The sequence below is a fragment of the Chroicocephalus ridibundus genome, chromosome 10 (genome assembly GCF_963924245.1).
Source record: "Chroicocephalus ridibundus chromosome 10, bChrRid1.1, whole genome shotgun sequence".
In the NCBI taxonomy this organism is placed as follows: domain Eukaryota; kingdom Metazoa; phylum Chordata; class Aves; order Charadriiformes; family Laridae; genus Chroicocephalus; species Chroicocephalus ridibundus.
Window position 1 is genome coordinate 9,021,066 of NC_086293.1, and position 23,071 is coordinate 9,044,136.

A 23,071-nucleotide genomic window follows, 5' to 3' on the forward strand; every position below is an offset into this window, starting at 1 on the left:
AGCCTGCACCAGCAGCGGTTGGAAACAATCAATTATAACCACCTGAACGCCACCACGCGCTACCTACAGCCGCGTGCCTGCACCTCCCAGCTTGGGCTCGTGCGCGGCACGTGCGGGCTGGCCCATGGTGGCCGGGGGCTCCCCAGCTGCAGGGATTGCGCGCCGGCATGTGACCGCTTGTCTGCACCGAGGAGGTGATGGACGGGGGTCAGCGTTCTTGAATGGGAGGAAGAAACGGCTCCACGGCCCAGTGCGGGTGGTGATGCCCGGAGGCGTCCCTGCCTCTGCTGTGCCCCTGCACGGGGGCAGCAGGGTTGTGCCACGGCGCTGCTGCAGCCCCGAGCACTCACAGAGCCCATCGTCGTCCTGAACCCTTGGCACAGACAGGGAGCCTTATCACCCTCTTCTCAAGGGGGGAAGGAGGTGGTAAGAGACCGCCCGGTCGATGCCTTGTTGTTGATCAGATGGGTGGCAGTGTCAGGATTTGAATTGAGGTCCCAAATGCTGCTGTGTCACCATCCCCAGCACACCTACCCAGGGGCACGGCGTGGCAGGGGGCGTGAACTGACCACTGCATCTGCAGGAGCGATCAGCCTTGCTTTGCTTTATTTCCTTTTTTGTTGTTGTTGGTTTGTTTTTTTTTTTTTTGTTGAGTCGGTAAAGAAATTATTGCAAGTTGTTTTCTTTTCAAGTTGGGATCTAACACCTTGCAGCAAGTGGAGGAGGTGGCAGACTGTCTATGGCAATCTCCTACTTCGAGAGATCGGTAGAGTTTATTGACATTTTTGAGCAGAGGGAGCAGTACTAATTTCTAACATCTGGATGGCAGCTCTGCCGGCAGCCACTGCTCCGGCGGAGCGAGGCCGGCGGGGGCGTGGGACGGCCGCTCCCCAGAAGGCCCATATCAAACAGAGCCTGGATGAGCCCCCGTTAGATGTGGTGCGCTGTTGAGCAGCCTGATGTCAAAGCTCGTGATGATTTCGCCTCGTTACCCGCTGAGCGTCAGTGGGGCTTGTCCAGCGTGGGGAGCGTACGCTGGCTCCTCGCACAGATGTGTGCTGGGGGTTGGGCCCAGGGACGGGAACGCACGGGGACAGTGGTGTCCTGCAGCAGCAGCGGAGCAGCAGTGACGGCTCGTGCTCTGAGCAGAGCCGACCCACTGTTGCCAGCCCTTGTGCCTTCCTCTCCAGTCCAGGGGGCATTGTTTTTTGGAGGAAGGGATGAGCACAGATGAGCACAGCCTTGCAAGCCAGGGGAGGGACAAGAGGGATGTTGCCTTCGGGTGTTTCTCAGCTGGGCAATGGGATAGGAGTTAGGATATTCACAGGTAGGATAGGGATAGGGGTTAGGATATTCACAGGATAGGAACTTGGATATTCAGGCTTTTTTCCATAACGGGGATCTCATTCTGAAGGCGGCATGGCCAGAGTCCCAGTCCCCTGGTTTGCTGCCGTGCTCACATGGGTGCCACCGTGGGGACGAGCGGTGGCTGCGGGACACAGCGGGAGCTCAGGGCTCGTGGTGGGGCTGCTGGAGTCCAGGGCACAAACCCCAGCTCAAGTCTCAGCCCTCAGTGGAGCTGCAGGCCTACGTTTGGCTCTGCGGCCACCAAACCTGTGCCAGCGGCGCTGCTGGTGGGAGGTGGCTGATGCTGGGCAGCAGCGGCCCAGCCTGGCGGGAACAGCTGCTGGAACACGGCTGCCCATTTTTTGGGCCCAAACCATTGGAGAGTCGTTGCTCTGACAATAGTTCTGCAGCTTAAGGCATTGCAAGTGGCACTGGAATACGAATCTTTCGATTCTAACCCATAAGCAAAATTTCCTGAAAGTCTGGATTTTGCAAACATGTACCTCTAATATTTGAAGGAAATTTGGAACTTTTCTCCCTGTTCCTGTCTCATCTCTGTTTAAAGTATTATGCTACTTCGTACTGCTCCCTTCTGGAGCAAAAACCCTTCGGCTATTGGATTTTCATCCCACTCTCTGCTGACCGCTGCCAAGATTCAATGGGTTGTGAGCTGCTAGTGGCCAAAAGCCATCTCTGGCGGACCGCCTAATTAAAAGGGGCCATTGAAAACCTGGCATCTTCTAGAAAACGGCTGTGTGTACAGTGATCTTTTCAGGAAGAGTTGGGAAAAGTTTACAGTATAGTGATAGCACTCGATGAAGAAGGGGAGATGTGAAACATGAGGCGTTTAAAATGTAATATAAAATAGCGGTTTCCAAAGTTTTTTGACTCATGAGTCCCCGTCATCCTTCAGTATGTCTCCAGATGTGAACTCCAAGCGGTACAAAGGCACCAGGGCTGCTGTGCTGTTGCACGTGGTTCCTCGGAGAGTGGTGGACCCAGCTCTGGGAACTGGCTCATGCAGGGAGCGGGCTCAGGCCGGGCTTTCAAGGCAGTCAGTGTGGCAGGTCGTTAAGTGGGAAGGAAATTGTGGCTAAGTCTCTGCTTGAGGCGACAGACATCTGCATCTGGAGAGCAACACATGACTACGTCCCCACACTGTTCCGCTTGGTTTGACTCGCGCGTGTCTCTGGGCTGAGCCGCGTGGCGGGAGGCTGGGATGGGTGGAAGTTCCCGCACATCCCTCCTGGGATTCCCCCTGCCGGGAGAGCACTCTGCTGGCTGTCCGGCACGCCGGGGCTCCCTTGCTGTGGAAAGGCTCCTTGGCCACTGTCAAATAAGCTGCTGAAGAAAGGTTTCAAGCTTTGGGGAGGAGCTGGGGTTGCCATGTTATGCCCCTGGGTTCTCCTAACTGTCGTGTCGTTTCTTCCTGAGGTTTGGTATCACAGTTAGCCGCAGAGCTCAGTGGATCATAGAATCATGGAATGGTTTGGGTTGGAAGGGCCTTTAGAGGCCATCTAGTTCCAACCCCCTGCCCTGGGACGAACAGCTTTGGAAACATCAGTTTCTACAAATCTTGAAGACAAAATATAAAATGGTAGAGAAAAGGAAAGACTTCCATACTTTAACCAAATAAGAGAGGTGCTCAGTTGCTGAATCCAGTAGGACCATTGATTTTTAATAAATTTTGAAATTATTCCTCTGACCCTAATTTCCTAATGGGGGGGGGGTGGCAGGGTGGGAAGGGAGGACCTCCAAAAATGACTCTGTAGCGCTGTGGAGGTGCAATACTGGCACGTCAACAAGCACAGTGCTTTCAGAGAGATGCCTGGAGGTACCTCGTGCTTCGTACAGGTGCTGCCTGCGAAAGGAGAGCGTGGCCACAGGAGCTCACACCTTAATTCTTCTCACTTTCCATAACCATCCATTTAACCTGTTGAGTTTTCTCAGTTCCCCAAATGAGGGCAGAGGTCTCTGTCTCGTGTGTTAGAGTGGAGGAAGGGTACACCTGCGAGCTGGGGAAGCAGTGCATCTGCCGCACACCCATCTTTATGCCTTAGTCACTTAATGCGACCGCTTTTGCTCGGTTAAGGAGCAAAAAGGCTTCTTTAACCTTTCCATGCCAAGCTACCTCAGCGGGCCTGGAGCAAGTGGCGTTGTTTTGTTTCTGGACGCTGGTGCTGAGGCTGCTGCGCAGGCGATGCGCGCGGCGATGCCCATGGAGGAGCAGGCGATGCGCGCGGTGATGCCCATGGAGGAGCGGGCGATGCGCGCGGCGGTGCCCGTGGAGAATGTCTCGGTGGCGTGGGGCAGTGCTGCCGTTCAGAGGCAGATTTTACCGAGGATGCATAAAAGAAGAGTAGAGTTCTGCTCATTATCTCAGAGCTTAATTGATTCGGCAGAACTAATGAGGAAAATACAGGAAAACATTTACTATAAACTATTGCTAAATGAAGCAGATTTGAACTGACACATGCAAAAGACCAGTTGTGTTAGGTAAGAAGTTGTTACTTTAATGGATGCTTTTTTCAGCCCAGAATTGCACAGATATGCTGTCAGAGCACTTTGAGCATGCAAAGTGCTAAGTGTTTGTAGTAGCAATAATAAAAAAATAACCCCTGAAGATCGAAACTCATGGTTCACCCAGGACTCTTCCCTGTGGGAGGGAGTTTGAATAGTTTGGGATTGGTTTCTGGAGCCAAAGCTCAACGTAAATGAGAAACACAGCTTGAGTGGTGGAAGGGGGGGGGCTCTCCCAAGGAAAGAACAGCTAAGAAAATACAGCCTGAATAAATCAAGCATCTTTCTCCAAACAGTTTCAAGGGGGACGTGTTAGTTGGGCTTCCAGAGCGGCGCAGGCATCCTTGGGATCCGCTCCGCGCCTGTCCCTGGGGAACGGGGCAGAGGAGCCACGTTTCCAGCGGGGGTGAATTTAAAGGACATCCAAACTCCCACTGCTTAAATGCATGGTGTTTGGACTGTGACAACCCCTTTGGAGCCTGTTGTTCGCTAATCCCTCTGCCTGCCCATTCCTGGGGGATTTGATTGTATAATCTGAAGTATTGTGTTTAATGCAGGATGAAGGCTAACATAATAAGCTTGACCGGTCTTCCTGGCGGCATGAAGGATGTGCAATTTCAGTTAAAAGACTGCCGCTTCTTTCTGTTTCTCCGCTTTGAGCAGTTCCCCGTGCAGTCGCACGTGCTGGTTCTGCTCCCTGCAGGGTGACGCGCTGGTGGGAGCCAGACCCCCGGCTTGTGCGGAGCAAGGGAGGGGCCCTCCTGGAAGGTGTTCTGGGGGAGGGCTGCGCAGAGCTGGTCCTGCCAGCGTTGCCCTCCGCTGTCTTTACCAGTAGTTCAGCCTTGGGGCCGGCATGACGGGGTTGTGGCTTGTGGGGCGATGGGTGGCCGCGAGTCCAACCAGTTCCTGCAGGAGAAGGTGGCGGAGGGAACTGAGGGGGTAATCACACTGCCGGTGTCTGGCGTCGGTGCCGCTGTTGGATTCCTGGAGCTCTTACATCCTCCCTAACACCGGAGGAGAGCTCTGTTACGGACACCTCCGCCCTTTCCTCCTGCACCTGAAGCGACACAGTGGAAGATGGGTGGCTGCAGGAAGCCTGTGTTTGTTCGAGCCGTTGTCAAGCTTTGGCCTCACCATCACAGACGGGCTGGTTTGGACAGCAGTTCCCTGCTCCCGTCCCAATCCTTTGGCTGCGTCACCCCCCGCGATGGGCTCTCGCAGCCGCAGCAGAGCCAGCGCAGGGGAGGTCTGCCCGGGGCTGCGCTGCTGGAGCTGCAGCCAGAGCCTGGGTTTGAGTCGTGGCGCCGAGAGCATCTTCCGGTGTTTCAAACCACCTCACCTCTGGTGGTTTGAGGTCTGCGGCCGCGGCAGAGGTGAACGGCTGCCGCTTAGATGCAGGCAGCATCTAAGAATTCAAGGCTTGGCCTTGAACTGGCTGGAGGGCTGCGTCTCTGCAGACTCACTGGAAAAGTTTCCCTTTTTGCTTTCGGGGGGCTGGTGGGCTCAGCCCGTTGGGTCAGCTCTGGCCCCAAGTCCGGCTTCAGGCACATGGTCTGATGAGCCCATCACTTCGGAACGGGCACGCACCTCGACCGTTGCTGAAAACTCAGAAATCAGTGAAGGGCAGGACATGGTGGCTTGGGCACCCAGGGCTGCTGGCATCTCGTGCCTCCGACCGTGCAGGTTCCTGAGTAATTCTTGTGCAGCGCGGAACAGAGGAGAACCACTCGTGTGCAGAGTGCTTGCTGTGGCCATCCGTCTGCGCTCGCTGGGGTTTGCTCTGCTCACTTCATGTGAGGGACGCAAGCCTGCATTCCTCTGTTGTTTTAATCAGGTGAATGTCCCATGTGGAGCTGCTGAGAGCGAACGGTAGGAGCTGGCAGGAAAGAAAAGGGTTGGAGCTGAGAGCAGGGAGGGGGAAGAACAAGTTTTATTAGACGAGGGAAAAAAGCTTTCCTGTAAAATAAAAATGAAGATAAGGGGCTGAAAAACTGCCAGGCATCAGGAGCTCTGCAGAAGCTGAAGGAACGCTTTTTGGCACGGGGGTGACATTTGTCTGTGGTGCGCTGACAGGGTCATTTCTCTCCCCGCACTGGTGGTGCCGCTGGCGGTGCCGTGGCGGGTGTGCCTTCGGCCGGGGAATGGTGCTCCGCGTGGAGGGGGCGTCTGGTGGCAGTTTTTCATTAGCAATTACTCCTCTTCAGCAAGACATTAACTTTTCTGATCCGGGGCTGGAGGTGACGCTCGTCCCAGCTGTCACCTGTGTCGGGGGGAGGTGCGTGGGGCTGCATGTGGATCGCTGTGCTTGCCCAGGGCATGAACCAACACGGAGGGTTGCCGAGAGGTCCTGAGAGGGCTGCAGCCGAGGGAGCATCTGGGCAGGTCCCATGGACGCCGACGGGCCCCTGGTGTCGGTCGGTGGCTGCCAGTTCCCCCCGGGACCGTGCCCCGGCCGTGTTGCGATGCCGCTGGGCTGGAGGAGCCGCAGGCGTGGTGGTGGTGGAGCCAGGTCCGGGCTCCCACTGCGAGCAGACAGAGGGGTGTTTGGCAGCCCATTGCTGGTGTCACACTGGTGGCTTGCAGAGCCAGGGCTGGCACTGTGCAAATGTGCAAAACACAGCAAAACCACTGCTTCTTCGCTCGAGAAACTTGTGGTCTGAGTAAATAGTGAAACCAGGGTGCATATCTCATTTTAAACCTTTATTTTTTTTTCTAAGGATGTCTGCTGTGCCATGGGGGGGCTGATTGCTTAGTGTGGATGATTCTTGAGGAAAATTCAGCAAGATTCATTTTATGAGAGGTTCTCAGCCTGAGTGCCTCGACTGGCCAAGAGTGCATGTTGATTTGCCTCCCATTGCCTAAAAAATGTGATGGGAAGTTAGAGGGGCTCTGTGGTAATGCCTGCCCTTGCGGCAGCACTACAATTAGAGACCGCTTACGTCTCAAGTGCCTGAACAGTAGAGCCCTCTTCTGAGGATGACATTTTCCTCCAGGCATCCCAAAAAGCCTGGTTTTGACAGCTCTGGTTGCGACACTCCAGCAGATAAACGCGTGATTGTGTGTACAAACTGCTGGCAGCGTTGGGGGGGGCTGCGGGATGAATGGGCTCTGCCTGGAGGGGTTCCCTGGCCGGTCTGGGCTCTGCCGGCACAGAGCAGGGCTTGTGCTTTCAGTCTGCGTAATGCCGGGCTGGCTGGCCACCATCGCTGCCTCTGCCCCTTCTCCTGCGGTGTCTGTGCAATATTTCAGCGCTGGTTTTCAGCCTCTGTCTACTGCTCAACTTTGAGTCCGTGTCCGGCTATTCTCTTCGGACAGAATCCAAATTATTTTGAATATTCTCTCTGCGATCAGAGATTTCCCTGAGTCATACCTAAACGTTAATAAAAGCCTAATGGTTTATGTTAAGGAAGGCAAGAGATAAAACTAGAGCCCTTTTATCACAGACTTTAATGGCCTGAAAATGTCAGTTGTGTAGGAGCAGCTGCCAAATTTTGAGCCTATGAAGACGATGGCTAAGTCCCACAAATCAACAAGTTTGGAGCGGATTATCGGATGCTGGCTGTGTCATTTTCCCAGGACTCCAGGCATGCTAAAAGCCAACGCTTTAATCCGCTCTGATACGAGGCATGAAAGGGGCCGGACTCCCGTCCCACTTCTGCTGCTCCGCGGCGCCTCCAGAGCCGGTGCAGCGGAATCGGGAAAGCCGTGCTGAAAGCAAAAGCTGCAGGGCTTTTTTTCTGAACTGCAGCCCGCTTTTGATTCAGAAATAAACTCCATCTTTGCCTAAGAACTATTTTTAAGGTCACAAACACAGGATGCAGAAATCAGTAGGTTTCATGGTTTTCCTGAGTGCTGCCTCACCACTCCTCTTCCTCCTTCTGTTTCCAGCAGACTTCCTTCCCGAAGGGACATCCTGCGCGGATGCCGCTGGGGCACAGCTCCCAGGGCCGCGGAGCTGTAATGGAAATTCTGGGAAATCGCTTTTTCTGCTCTTTTTAGGCCTGGGATAAGGAACTGAATGCGCACCGCAAAAACAGCTGAACTTGAGCTCTGACGTGGCTGGAAATCTTTCATTTCTGTTCCGCTTTGTTTTTGCGATCCCGCTCAGGGGTTAATCTGACTAACTCTCCTCTTAGATGTGGCTCCTTGGTTTGAGTTAATTTGCATCACTTGTGAAATTTTGCGAAAATCCCGAGTACGCCCCTCTTGCAAGTGTGCGGGTGACGGCAGCGCGGCTCGGCCGGAGCTGCCATGGGCTGGCTCCCGCTGGCGAGGTGGCTCTTCGTTAGCGTCAAAGTGGCAGAGCCAAATGTTTCGGGTGCAGAAGGATTCTAATCTAGACTCGCCCGGTATTTCTGTGAGTTACCGAGTGTCCAGAGCGTGTAGCTGAAAAATAGTGGCAATACAGTAAATACCCACAGGGCTGTTTTAAAATGCACATGATGGAAAGAGATTGGTTTTGGAAGAAAGCTTAATGTTTATGCTTTCCCCACTTCGGGGTAGGGCAGTTTGATTTAAGATGGAGTGAGATTTAACCCGTTACGCATGGAGAAAGCCTTTTAGCACAGCCTTTGAGCGCGATTTCCCAAGCTGCAGTGATTGCCTGGTGCCTGCAGAAGGATGTGCTGTGGCCGTATCCTGTTTACTGTAACGTGACAGGGTTAAGGTGTCCCCTCGGTGCTGCGGTGTACCGATGGCAGCAGCGCAGCCTGTCACCCCACCCTGGGACCCCAGAGAGGGAAACACCATGTGTCTCCTCCTGCCCGTCCGTCGGAAGAGCTGATGTCATTTGAAGAAAGGTGTTTCAGAGGAAGGATGTACGTGGCCAAAATAAAGCTTGACCTGTGTTAGAATAGCGACATCCTGTTTACTGTGGAAAACACTTTGCGCTGATATGAGCTCTGAAGTACATGATTTATAAGCAGGCAGGCGCAGCAGATAAGGCACTTCCCGTGATTTCGGCCACCTGCGAGAAGAAAGGACCGTGTCCCTCGGGCTGAGACAGACGCTGGGGTCTGGTCCCCGGGTAGCTGAGCATCTCTCAGGCTACCGGGTGGCCTGAGGTGCCTGTGCTTGGTTTCCCAGCAGGAAGGAGCCTTGTGAGTTTCAGGTTGTTAATATTGGTAAAGAGTAATGAAGAGGGGCTAGAGATAACCGTCCCCTAGACAAATAAATAAACCCAAGTGCATTTCTAAAGGTCCGTCTGTGAATGAAGGGACCATTACATCAGAAGCATGAATGGCTAGCGTGTCCTCTGGATGGTATAAAAAAGCTGCATTGCCCACTTACAGGGGGAAACATACACACTTAAGAATTTGGGCTGTGATTTTATTTTTTAATAGAATGAAATGCCATAAAACTGCAAAATGCATTTAGCGAAGTCACCTGCATCCACAACACTTTATCCTTCCGTCTCGGTCCCATGTGAACTGAGCTGCAGCTCTGAGCGTGCTGTCTCCTGCTTGGCACTCGCTTTAGCAGAGGAAGTTTTTGAGATCAGTCTTTGTTACTTCACGTCTGACGCGACCGGTGGCAGCGGGGTCTGGTGCGTGCTGGGGCGCAGGGGACCGCGGTTGGGGTGGTTTCTGGAGAGTGGCACCACGCTCGGGCAGGTCCAGCGGCAGGGACAGCCCTGCCCGCGCCCGCAGGGTGCTGTCTCTGTGTGTGCCGTGGGGCAGGGGATGCTGTGGGTCTGTGGCGGCACCAGGTATTTGAGTTGCCGTTTGCTGGCCAGCTGCTGCAAAAGCCGTAGAGCTGGCTGGCACCTGCACCTCACACCCTGCCCGGTGGGAATTGCTCATGTCTTCTCCCATGCAAATGGGAGGAGGGGGCAGTGCCATGGCCTGCGGTCCCCACACCCACGGACCATCCCGGCCACTGCAGAGAGTCACCAGCCCCGTGGTGGTCCGGCTGGCGGGCATCGTCCCTCGCCCCCGCAGACACAGCCCAGTTGCTTCGCATACATTTTGGGTTTTAGCAAGTTTCTTCTGCGTTTTTGTCCAGGGACGTGTTGCTGTAATGTGTCACCAACCCAAGACACGTGGTCGTGGCCGGGGGGGGACAGGTGCCAGGCGGGAGGTGCACCCAAGCCAGGGTCTGGGCTCGGAGCGGAGCAGTGGTGGTCCTGCTCGCGTCTCAGCCCTTGCTGCGAGGCCTGAAGATTGGCCTGATCGCCTAAAGGGGCTGAAGAGAGGGGAGAGCTGAAGATTTAGTCTGGTTCCATTAATGAAATAATAATGGTAATAAGGGAATTAAAATACTGGCCCTGCTGCGCCCAGCCCCGGGGAGGAGGGGCTGTGCCAAACAGGCTGGTGTCAACATCTCCTGCCCGGTGGAGGCACGTGGTCCAGTTTCTTAACAGACACAGCCTCAAATCCCTGCATTTGTTCTGCTTAAATTAGCACTCCTGACGATGATTTTGGAAGGAATATCCATGTTACGACTGAGCTCAGTAAGGCGTAAAATGTGCTTAGTTTTAGGGGTGTGGGTTGCCATCCGCCAGCAGTCTCCTGTCTGGAGTTGTGCATAGGCGCTTCCCGCAGTCAGGGCCGTAATTCGGAGTGTTTTCGGGCAGCCGGTGAGCGCCCGCGGCCAGCGGCATGTCAGCCCCGCAGCTGCGAGCCCGCACCCGGGGAGGGTAACAGCACGATTGCGGCTTCTCTTAAGATGAGCCTGAAATGACAGGGCAGATGATGTGGTAATGGCCCTTGAAACATGCCCATCATTCGAACGGCTTCAGCTGTGCCCACAGCACTTCATAAAAGCCGCTGCAGGAGTGACGGCAGGTAAATTGTCGGCAGCGAGACTGTTGTGATGTTCAGACGTTGTTGAATCCATCCACATTGTCTGAGCAGAAATTTTAAGGAGAGTCTCACAGGATTCAGGGTGAGAGCGGTCATAAATCTTGGGTGCATCTCGGCAGGGTAGGAGGAATAGGAGGCATCAGTCCCGTTTCCAAATGCTGCTGTCATGCAGCAACTGTGCTAATTAATTTAGCACAGGATAGTGAAGTCTGTTGTCTTGCTTTGGGCTAAATGAGCCAAATGCCTGCTCACAGATGAGGCTCACATGAGGGGTCCTTAACAATTGTCCTCTGCTTTTGCCCCTTGGCACCCCATAGCAAATCGACATGGGAGCCTCGATACTGGCCTCATGTCCCCGGTTGCCAGCCCTGGTGTGGGGCGGCCCCAGAGCCGGCAGAGACTCTCACTGGTTCCTGCGGGGCCGGGCACCCGCTTGAGCTGTGTCACCTGCCATCCTGCTGTCTTGGGTTTAGCTGTTCTACAGCAAAGGCGTTTCCCACTGCCCCAGAGCTTTGAGGAACAGCTCGGAAGCAGAAGCCAGAGGTGAATAATGAACACCTTGTGGTCCTGGGCACAGGGCACAGCTGTGCGTGTTCCCCAGGGCACGGCGAGCGGCGGCGGGCTGGGGCTGGACGGTGGCTCCAGCATTTCTGGGCAGAGTTTTGCAGCCGCTGCTCTTCCCTGCATGTCCTGCAGCATGGTGCTTCCTCCTACACGGCGGCTCCTCCATCCTGTCCCATCCCAGTGGAAGACCAGTGGAAATTTTGCTGTTGTCTGCAGTAGCAGCAAGATCAGAGCCAGGATTTACAGTCCTGAGAGTTGCCAGCAAACTTCTTTCCCCCCCTCCCCTCCCTTGGCTCTGTTCTCAGTCACTTCCTCACTTACTTGCAGGGAAAAAACATTTTGAGTTCTCTTATTGGAGAAACTTTTTGCCTCACCTTGTGTTTGAGAGGGAAGGAGCCGGAGATGGCTGTGGGGTTGCAGCGGCTCCGTGTGGTGCCCCGCGCTGGTCCCAAGCGCTGCCCGGTGGGCTGGGGGATCCCTCGCAGCGCTGGGGGCAGAGGGGTCTCTGCGGGGAGAGCAGCCCCCTCTGCCAGGGCAGGCGGCCGCTGGGCAGGGCCCGTCTTCGGCAGCCTGAGAAACCTCCCTGTGGCGCGGCCCCCACTGGCGAGGGGCTTCCAGCGCTGTGCTGGAGAAGAGACCTTGGATGGTTTCGGTGGGAGAAGGGCGCAAGGAACCCCCTTGTCCCTTTTACCATCGCACCAGAGTTTTGTGTTGAGGTGAGGGTGCTGCTACAGTAAATGGGCCTTTGGCTGGAGGACACCCTCCTGGTGCTGCCCTGATCCTGGCCGTAGCATGGGCAAGGGCATTGTTCCTCTGGCAGCGCATCTCCAGCAAAGCCTGGTCTGCATTTGGCTCGGAGGGTAGATCTGCCAAGCACAAAGGAGGCTCTGTTACAGCTCTTTGCTCCCGTATTAACCCGCTGCATTTGCCTGTTCCGTGACTCGGTAGTGAGGAGCTTTCCCCATCAGCAGTTTGTCCGCACTGAGCCCGAGACAGTGACACCGGGGGGACCACTGGGTTTGCCGCAGCCCGTTGATGTGCCTGTCTCTCCGCAGCTGCAGCCGGAGCAGCTGGACTGTGGAGCCGCGCACCTCCAGCACCCGCTGGCCATCGTGAACCCCATCACAGCCACCCCTGTCTTCACCTACAGTGGCCTGACTGCGGTGGCGGTGGCCAGCGTCAACAACTACACCGTCGTGTTCCTGGGCACCGCCAGCGGAGGACTCCTGAAGGCAAGTGGAGCCCGGCAGCCCCAGCACAGGGCAGGCAGGGCCGGGGGAACAGGGGGGTGGTGGGGCTCCCCCTTCCAGCACCTCTGGTTGCACAGAGGACAATATTGTCGAGTTTGTCTGAGCATCTGCTTTCGTTTGGCAACGAAGGAGTAATTGGATGCTGCCGTAATCTGTACGGTGATATATGCCGCCTGGTGACTGGTGGCCGTTAATTACTGTTTGAGGCTGCCATGCGAGCAGGGTGTTCTTCATGAACCCTATGCTGGAAATGTTATTGTGTGGCATTTAATTATTAACAGCTCTTCTAATAAATTCTCCCTCTGAGCTGATGGCTTTTGAAGGCTCCATGTAGACAGGGGAATCACCGAGAGCTGCTTCATCACAGCTGAGTCCAAAGCAGGTGTGAATCTGTGCATCTGATGGAGTATCTGTTTTACATGATGTGCCAAAGGCAACGTGGGGCAATGCAATACCCTGGCTCCAGAGCCAAGACGCCAGGCCAAGGTTTCAGTAACTTTAGCTTAAAGTTTGCCAAAAAAAGTTTTGATTCCAGCCAGCCACGACACTTTGGTGTACTCTCAGCATCAAAAGTCCATAGAGGAGAGGGGGGAAAAAAAGCCCTGGAGCAGACACAGCCGATACCTGCTTTGTCTCAGCCTGGGGTTAGTGGTGCATAATGTGGAATATTGGATCAAAATGCTTGGAGAGAAGAAAGCTGATCCAATCTCTTCCCTTGCATCCAAATGCTCCTGGCAAAAATGTGGGAATGAGCACAAAGAAACTCACTGCTTTGATTTTTGCCCACAGGGGCAGGTAATTCGTGGGGGTGGGAGGAAACTGGCACCCCAGCCAGGTGCACCGGGCTGGAGAGGCACATGCCACACGCAGCGCAGCCCGTGTTCACACAGTATTAACAGCTCTGCTTCCATTATCATCTCTGAGAAAGCAGCCTTATCAGCTGAGCCTCCATTAGGGAGAGGCTCCTGGCTACCCTTTGCTGGGATAATTTGCTCAGATAGCTCTAATCTAATTCTACAACACAGCTGCATAACCAGAAGCCCTTTTACCTTCGGGGCTCCTTGTTATTTGGCACGGGATACAAGATACTTTGCGTGAGTTATCATTCAGATTTGCTGCCTGAGAAAAGACAGCAAAGGGGCAGAAATAGTGCTCGACCAGCTCCCGCCAGCAGCAATTATGGCTGCCGGGGGTGTGTATGGCGAATTAATCAGATAGGCTGCAGACGGGCATTTCGCGAGGGCCGTTATCAGAGACACGTCCAGCAGTGGTTAACGGAAGAACAGCGCTGGGGAAGCGGTGGCCAGGGCAAGGTGTGCCAGGGTGCAGTGTCCTTGAAGGACGCAGGATGGGAAGGGTCTGTTACGGCCAGTCCCCTCGTGTCCGGGTCTGGGAGCCCGTGGACAAGGTGCCGCGGGGGGTTACCCAGGGCTCAGCGCACCCTGCTCTCGCCAGCGCCAGGGCAACACGTGTCCTGCAGCTCGCCCCGGCCCCGCTCCGGTGAGAGGACTGTGGTCCCTGCCCCGCTGCGGGGGATCTCCCGCAGCCTGCGGGGATCCGGGGGAAGTGCCTGCGCAGGGAAAGCATGGGGTGAAGGAGCCCAGGAGGCAGAGGGACCTAGGGACAGCCACGAGAAACACCCAAAGTAGAGCAAATCTCAGCAAGAAGGTGGAGGAGATGATTGCAAAGCTAAAGTGGAGGGCGCAGGGACTCTGTTCATGGACATCTTGGGTGATCCCAGGCAAATTATTTAGTGGGATAGCCAGCTTTTAATGGGGATAATGACAGTTCCCTTCTTGTTCTGCACAGTAGCTTGCAGTGCTTGCATATGGTTCTTAGCAGAGGGAAGCCTTCTGCTTTGAGCTTGTGCTATCTTACTAGGACATGTCGGTGCTGCTCTAGTGTAAGAATTAATTAATCCTATGTTAATTAATTAATCCAGACTTTAGAGAGCAGAGGCACGCTTGGTCCTTACAATTATTGCCTTCCCTTGCTAGTAAGGAGGTAGGAATTTTCCTCGCTCCCTTTCTGGTTTAAGCTGAAAAGTGACTGTCACGCGAAATTGTGTAGCCCTATTGTTATTTCCTCTCAGCAATGCCACATTTAATTTGCTGAGTTTTCAAGTCAAATGCCAAGACATTCTGGGATCCGAAAGGCAGGCTGATGCTTTGCAGCCTCTTCCATCACTGCCAGCGCTTCAGCTGGTGATTCATGAGGCAAGGTAGGATTCGGTTCTCTTGCGGCAGCTGCCATGGTCTTCTGGAGTTAGCAGGGATAAAAGCTTCTTATGGCCAGGAATGACAACACTTATTTTTCAAATATGCAGGGAGCAGTGGATGCCATGGTGTACAGCCCTGTTGCTGATTTTCACTGGTTTTCATTAAGCTTTGGAAATGCAATGTTCTTTGTAACAGAAATGCACATATGTATGTAATGAGGGCTGAAGGCTGGTGCCACTTACATTAGGGCAAAGCGAGAGTCGCGGTGCTCTGGCCGGCTGGAAACAGTCCCGCAGAGCCTTCGACCAGAATTTTGCAGGCAGCCTCGCAAACAGAGGGACCACAGGCTGCGAGGGGCGGTCATCGTTGAGCAGGGCTCCTGGCCACGGCCTGGACCACTCAGTGCCTGCCCTGGGCACAGAGTCGGCTTCTCGGTAAAGCTCGGTGGATGCAGCTTGCGAGGCGTGTAGAGATTTACAGCGCTTGAAAATGTGGAACGCTGTTAGATACCGCTTTGACTCTTTTTTATAACCGAGGAAAAACAATCTTCTCCCCATAGTGTTTGAAAAATGGTCTCACTGAGTGGCTTCTTCTCACACTACAGATTAATCTGGACAGTACCATGAAGGTTATTAGCAGGAGATCCATTTCGGTGGCTTACGGAGAGCCTGTCCACCCCATCATGCAGTTTGACCCTTCTGATTCCACCTACCTCTATCTGATGACCTCCTATCAGGTGAGATCTTTAGTCTTCAGCCAAATAGCCCTTTGAGCGTCATGCGTTTGTTTTAGTGTTCAGCACTAAGCTGGGAGCAGGAAGGGACAATAACATTTGCTTTAACGTCAGTGGGCAGAGCCAAGAAGTTGCGAGCCTTGGCTGGGGTGTCAGAGGGCTGTCCGGGGGTACCTGTGCCTGTCCACTCTCTGCGTGGGGCAGGGGTCACGCCGAGTGGACCGGCTTGGCAGGCTTTCTCGTCTTCGTGGTGGCCAGGTAAAGAGTGAAAGATATCAAAACCGATCCCACGTATGGGAGGGCAGAAATAAGCAGAGGTTGTTCCTGTATAGAAACCTGAAAATTAAGGTACACAGTCTTTAAGGAGGCTTTTAGGAGATCCTACAGACAAAAAGTCTGCCTGTCAGAAATGATGCTCAGGGGAGGTTTCTGCTCGGCGCAGCCAGCAGGAGGGCTGGGAGGGAGGAGGGCTCTCTGTGGAGCCTGGGAACGCCGCAGCAGGTAGAGACAGACGGTCTCATCTCCATCAAGTGAGCAGAGGAGGAAGATGAGAGCTGAGCGCTCCAGGCACTGGTGGTTTGTCCTGAATTACATTTTAATCTGTCAAAACAGATGCACAACCACAAATGTTATATGCTGCATTTATATTTTCCAAGCCCTAATTCCCTGCAGATTGGTCATTATCATTTCACAGAACCCTCCTGGGATGCCTCTTTAGTCGGCGTTTCAGCCTGTCTCAGCTCGGCTCCCGCGCTGCGCTGCGCACCTTATTCGGGCTTGATCAAACACCCAGTGCAGCACTCATGATGCTCTCCTCTGTTTCTTTTCCAATAAGCCAGACGAATTGATTTTTCTTTGGTGGAATTAGCAACCTGGGAAGCTCCCTGGGGGCTCGATGCGGTTGTGGGGGGTGCTGAGAACCGCAGGGCTGGGGACCAGCGAAGTGCTGCAGGTAAAGTGGGGGTCAGGCGAAGGAGCTCACCTGGTGGGAGCTCAGGGCTCTCAGCACCTCACATTCTCAGTCTCCACTGAACCAAACAACTCTGTTTTCTTTCCCAAATGTTTAGAAATTGAGGGAGGAAAAAGCAGAAACTGACACATGCTTTCCCTCCGACTGCTCCTGCCGAGCAAGTCCCCAGAGGTACTTTAATTTCTTTACAAATTAAGGTTTCCAGAGTGGTTTTGCTTTCTGGTTATTTTGTAAACAGCCAGACAGCGTTCAGCTCTGTCTAGAAAGGCGCTTTCTGCAGGTCTGAGTGAGAGCTTTTCACAGGGAGGGACGAGCTGTGAAACCATCTCCATCTGAGGCGTCAGGAAGGTGTGGTGTCGCTCTCCGTAGCCTGACCGTCACACATTATTGCCAAGGTGCCGGTTGGAAAAGAGCAGCTCAGCTCAGCCCATGCTGCCGCGCGCCCTGTGGGGTCACTACGCCGGTGGCAGCAAGCTCCGTCCCTTGGGTGTCCTTCCCTGCCCCAGGCTCGCAGCCCCCAGGCTGGGGTGGGCTCTGCTGCCTGTGATGGTGCCCATACGGGCTGGTCCTACACCAGCGCTGTGGGGCGGAGGACAGCAGTGCCAGGGTCTGCTCCCCATTGCATGGTCTGTAGGGCTTGGACCAGGCGAATGGGTAAAGCCGCCCGAGACACTGGTGTCTCATCACTAGCTCCATGTGGCTGTGCCAGCGCATCCTGGTCAGGTTGACTGTTTCTGTGGTGGTGTAAGACACTTGGACGCAGTCGTGTTGTTGTCGTGCAGATGACGCGGGTGAAGGTGGCTGCCTGCAACCAGTACTCGACGTGCACGGAGTGCCTGGCTGCTGCTGACGCCTACTGCGGGTGGTGCACGATGGAGACCAGGTAGGACTGGCTGTGTCCCGGTGCGCTTCAGCATCTCCTGTGGCCCTCAAGCCTGGGCAAGAATTTCTGGTGCCTTTTATATTTCCGTACAGTCAACACAGTCACAGTACCATTAGCCTTTGTCCATTCCTTATGAAATACGTGCTTTTAAAAACAATTGCATCTGGTCTCAAACGGTTGGGATGCTCTTCAGAGCCAGGATTTCACTGTAGCTGCATTGTTATGCCGCAGTCGGCTGCCAGTGCAAAGAATATCTTGCAGGCATCCAACCATGGGACTGAGAGAGCCAACACCCTGTTGAAGACCATCTTTTGCCCTTGCAATTATTACTTATGAGTAGGAGAAAATCAGCACTCAGAAAGGGATTTACAAAATTAGACTCCGGGTTTATAAATTGAAGAAGTCGGACAAAATGTCACCTTCTCCTCCTCACTGCTGGGTTCAGCCTGGCCCTGCTCTCGCTTACCCTGAATCCTGGTGCTGCGTTGATGCTGGTGGGAGTACGCGCTCTTATCGTGGCAACCAGACACTTTAAATATAGCAGCAGAGCTTTAGGCTTAACTGCATGGATGGAGGGAAAAGATGTAGGCACAGGATTTTCTCAGGATCTTCCCTCACAAGGAAGCGAACATTTTTATCACCTGTTTTAAAAATAATCAGCTGCAACTTGTACCCCTGTGCGTTGCAGGTGTTCTCTGCAGCACGAGTGCACGAACTTCACAGGGGCCAACTTCTGGGCGAGCGCAAGCGAAGGAGTGCAGCAGTGCCCTTCCATGACCATCTTGGAGCCCGAGATTAATATCGAGAAAGAGAACCCGGTGCGTTTGATGTGAATGCCAAATTAATCGTGTGCAGCGACCCATAGAGTCGTTACCTGCTCTCAGGGCTGATAAATATCCGCTCTCCTCTAGCGCTGCAGCACAGCTCCACGCGGCTCAGGTGTGGGTCATGGGGATGCTGAGCTCTCTTTATGCCCCTGAGTCAGGCCAAGGTCCTCGGGAGCACCTGGAGGTGACGTCCTGCGCCTCGGCGCCCTGGCGGTGGCAGGACGGCAGCCGCTGGGCCTCTGGGTGAGCAGGGCTTGTGACACTGCCACGCTGAGCACACGGCAGAGCTCTGCAAAACCTCAAATACAGACGATCCGCTGCAGATAGCTAACTCAGCTCATTTTCTGGTTTTGTATTGTTGCTATTTTTAACAAAAAAAATATTATTTTTTGTGCATTAGTTTTAACAGACCCTTTCCCAATGGCAGCAATCTCTCTGTGCTGAAGTTCGCGGCCTGCCCTAACGTGGGGAAATGGCTGGTAACAGGCAGCGGTTGGGGCAGAGCCCAGACCGGAGCTGGAGAGGGGGATCCCATGGGACCCGAGCTCCGGTCCGGCTCCGCCGCTGCCGCGCTGGAGCAGGGGGCTGGGAGTCCCCAGGGAGTCCCCCCCCGATGGCGGGGGAAGCCAGCCCAGCACGTGGGCCCTGCGTTTCCCTCAGTCACCCTCCTCAAAAGCATTCCCTTTCTGCCAAACTTCCCCTCCCTCCCCCTTGGAGGCTGATGGCAAAACGAAGCCCCTGCAGCCCACCCCCTCAGCCGTTGTGGGCTCCTGCCAGCTCGACGCCTCCAGTCATCCATCCCTGGCACGGACGGGTGCAAGCCGGCAGGTTTAGGCACTCAGAAACAGGGGTTCCTTTTGTTCTGCTCTCCCTCCTGCTCCCAGGAGGCTGGGGATGGCGGGCAGCGTGCGGCGAGGGCGGCCAGGGAGGGCTCAGCCCCCGCGTCCCACGTCCTCCTGGCCGGTGACACACCAGCTACAGCTGCTGCAGTTGGTGACAGGGCTCTACTGAAGCAAGGTTTTGTACGCGGATGGCTTTTTGGAGTTCAAAGTGCATAAAATGAAAGAAAACAGCTATCTGTGCACTTATTTTGGAGTCGCTAGCCTATGAAAAGCTTGTTAAAACATTGACAAATTCTAAATATAATTTTCTGTCATAATAACTGATTACTATTTTTGTCCAAATATAGGCCCTGATAATACAAATAAATGGAACTATCCCAAACCTGAATGGAACAAATATTTCATGTGACTATGGAAATAACATCCACACGGTAGCCAGAGTTGCTGGAGATTATGTAAACCAATTTATTTATTGCAGTTTACTTCCACGTGAGAAATATCCGAAGTTTCCGGACGACCAAGGTATGTAGAGGAAAACAAGTTCGATTCATTCTAACCGCTTTTGTGGACATAATTTTTCATAGGCTTTTTTTCTTTTTCCAATTGTGCGTGCAGATAACGCATACGGGGAAAAAAGACCCAAGCTGCTTCTGTTTTATAGGGCATACGACTTTAAAGTGTGGGAGTTTCCACCATGTTAACATGAATTGACAGTATTTCAAATCTATCAATTTTTGTTTTAAACATCAGATTTTAAAAGCCAGATCATGTACTTACTTTGTTAAGATTTATCTGGTTTGAGCTTCTGGTTTGGATTTAATAAGTACTAAAAAAATACGTTTTAGCCCTGGGGAAATAATGTTGCTACTTATATTGATCTTTTCAATTGCTTTTGTTCAGTTTACCTCCCGAACATGCGCTACTTTTCAGGAGAAGTTCTGGAAGAAGAGCAAGTGTGTATCTAAAGGCAGCTCAGAAACTCTTAATCCCATTTATGCAATAAAAAGCCAGACTGAGGTCTTCTAGTCTGCCTCCCCGGCCCGTTTTCAGGTGGTACCAAACGAGATGCCCACCTTGAGGCTCCGTGTGGCCGCGTTCTGGAGGTGATGAGCACCTGCAGAGCTGGTTGGAGTCAACTGCGCCTTGACGGCCGAGCTGACCGGGTCTGATACTGGCCACTTAGCAATGGAGACAGCCCCATTTTATAGCCCCTCCTGAGAAGTTCGATGCTTCGTTCCAGACTTGAGCGCTTCTTAAATCTTCATCTTTCAAGCCTGGAGTGAATGCCCTATTGAAGATGGCTGACTTCAGTAGGAGAAGAATTAGCCAGTCCTTTTGAAAATCCCACTTTTCATATGCAAGTTTATAAAGCTGCATTGTTTTTCTCCCTAGCTATCCAAAGAATGGGAGATCATTAACTGTTCTGTATTGTTGGTTACGGCAATGTCCAAATGAATTTCTGGAATCCAATGCGCTGATTTATTGTACATATTCTGAAAGAGGCATTGTCTCTTGTCCCTGGTGCTTATATGGCAAAATTGCAAAGAAAAAAAATTAAGCAATTCTGGGAGGAGGGAGAGTTAGTATAGTGTGTTAAGTAGCCAAAAAAGGGATTTCCACTCTTCTCTGCGGGTTTGTTGTCATGGGGAAAGTGAGCGGGGTTTTAAAACATGATAACTAACATGTTTTAATTACCACATTTTTTTTAAAGTATCATTTAGTGCCAACTGTAAGCGAAGACAATAATTAACTCTGCTAATTAACACTTGCACAACACGCTGGAATTTTCTGCTGAAAGTCGCAATGTTCTTTTCTGGTGAGGGTGATGTAAAGCGTTGATTTAAGAGGGAAGAGCTGAAAGTCAGAGGGCAAAAGATGAATGGTCCGAGCTCTGAAATGCAGCTCGGAGGAAGCCCTAGAGAAAACAAATCAGATTTAGCCCTTGTTTTCCCAAGGGTCTGTCTTGTCTTCTAAGCGTGAGGCTCTTGCAACCCAATATTCTTTGGCTTGATTCTCTCAGACCACGTGGTCGTCGAAACTGCTCTCCGGGTCAACGGCAAAAACATTATCCGGGCCAATTTCACCATCTACGATTGCAAAAGAACTGGAAACATTTACCCAAAGAGAGCGTAAGTGACGCAGACAGCGGGTGGTGCTGTGCTGGCTGCGTGGCACCGGGCGGTGGAGCGGTTGGAGGCCGGGAGGGTGCCGGCACGCCGCCGGACGAGGGTACCCCTGCGCGGGGCCAGTGGGGGAGCGCAGCCTCCCTCCCTCCATCCCTCCCTCCCAGGGGCGGCCGGGGCCTGGCAGGATTTGGCAGAGGATTTGGTAGGGGATGCGCTGCCAGGGATTTACAAGGGAGGGTCCTCACGGCGGCTCAAGCCATCTGGACATGTTGGGTTTTTTTAAACGTGAATAATATTTTTATATAAAGCTTGTTCTGTTAACCCTTAGGCAGCAGAGCCGGCCCCCACAGCAGTCCCTGAGGGTCTGTGGGGGAGGGTGGGGGAGGGCGGGTTCCCCCTGCTCTCTCTGCCCCACCAGCCCAGGTGGGAGCAGCCACGTACCCCTCGCCAGCACGGTGGGCTGGTGCCACCCACAGAAAGCTATCCACCTTTCAGGAGTGCGACTACGGAGCCTGACCAGGGGATCCCCACATCCTGCCTGCCGGTGGTCCCACACCCTGTGCTAACTGCAGGGGAGAGCTCTTGTAGAATCATAGAATGGCTTGGGTTGGAAGGGACCTTAAAGATAATGAGCAGGGACACCTCCCACCAGACCAGGCTGCTCCAAGCCCCGTCCAGCCTGGCCTTGAACCCCTCCAGGGATGGGGCAGCCACAGCTTCTCTGGGCAACCTGGGCCAGGGGCTCACCACCCTCACAGCAGAGAATTTCTTCCTAATATTGAATCTGAATCTCCCTCTTTCAGTTTAAAACCATTCCCCCTCATCCTATGGCTCCCCTCCCTGATCCAGAGTCCCTCCCCAGCTTTCCTGGAGCCCCTTTAGGGACTGTAAGGGGCTCTGAGGTCTCCCTGGAGCCTTCTCTTCTCCAGGCTGAACCCCCCCAGCTCTCTCAGCCTGTCCTCCCAGCAGAGGGGCTCCAGCCCTCCCAGCATCTCCGTGGCCTCCTCTGGCCCCGCTCCAACAGCTCCGTGTCCTTCTGCTGTTGGTGCCCCAGAGCTGGAGGCAGCCCTGCAGGGGGGTCTCCCCAGAGCAGAGGGGCAGAATCCCGCCCTCATCCTGCTGCCCACGCTGCTGGGGATGAAGCCCAGGCTGCGGGGGGTTTCTGGGCTGCCAGCACACATTGCTGGGTCTTTCTGAGCTTCTCATCCACCAACATCCCCAAGTCCTTCCTGGCAGGGCTGCGCTCCATCCCTTCATCCCCCAGCCTGTATTTGTGCTTGGGTAAGGCGCAATAATTTGTCCTTTGTCAGGCGTGAGCCTGCCTGGCTCCTTGGGGAGATGGATATGGGGAAAGAGCATTTTAGGGGAAAAAAGCGTTTTTCACTAAGCAGGGGAGGAGCTGGAGCTGGTAGCTCCTGGTCTGCCATGGCACCGCAGGCGGCTACACCCTGGAGCTGCCTTCAGAGCAGCACTGGGGAGGATGGGCTCTGCCTGTGTCCCCCCTCAGCTCCCAGGGAGAGGAGGACAGGAAAAGCAGCGCCTGCCAGGGGTCTTTCTGGGCTCCGTTAAAGACTGAACCCAATGTGTGAATATCGATTGCATGGCTGATGTTTGGCTATCCTGAGCAGCCTGAGATTTGCTTTTCTCACTCCACCTTTGCCGTTTCAGATGCACCAGCTGCCTCTCCACCAGGTGGAAGTGTCACTGGTGCCCCTCCACCTACACCTGTGTCTCCAACCACTCGCAGTGTGACGACGCGCTGCGGATGCAGGTAGGGTCCATCAGACTGTGCTGCCTCGGGAGACCTTCCCCGTCGCTGTGCTCTTGTTTTCCTTCTCCCGGAGAGGGAGGCAGATGGCCTGGGTTTGGCAGGGGGGATGCCAAGGACAGCGCTGCTCGGCGTCGCTGACGCACTGCCTGGCCTTGGGGAGTCTCCACAGTCGGCATTCCAGTGCTACGCGTCTCACTGCCAAAGGCTCGGCCGATG

The 23,071-nt window shown here is 54.0% G+C and overlaps 1 protein-coding gene across 1 annotated transcript in view; it reads left to right on the forward strand.

Moving 5' to 3' along the window:
• The window catches only part of PLXND1 (plexin D1), an 83,872-nt gene that overhangs the window by 7,696 nt on the left and 53,105 nt on the right, over positions 1 to 23,071 (forward strand). The window contains exons 2-8 of the mRNA XM_063347778.1: positions 12,290 to 12,466; positions 15,308 to 15,439; positions 17,189 to 17,289; positions 17,978 to 18,107; positions 19,306 to 19,480; positions 20,979 to 21,087; positions 22,753 to 22,855. Coding sequence (XP_063203848.1) covers positions 12,290 to 12,466; positions 15,308 to 15,439; positions 17,189 to 17,289; positions 17,978 to 18,107; positions 19,306 to 19,480; positions 20,979 to 21,087; positions 22,753 to 22,855 — 927 coding nt within the window. The remainder of the gene's footprint in view (positions 1 to 12,289; positions 12,467 to 15,307; positions 15,440 to 17,188; positions 17,290 to 17,977; positions 18,108 to 19,305; positions 19,481 to 20,978; positions 21,088 to 22,752; positions 22,856 to 23,071) is intronic.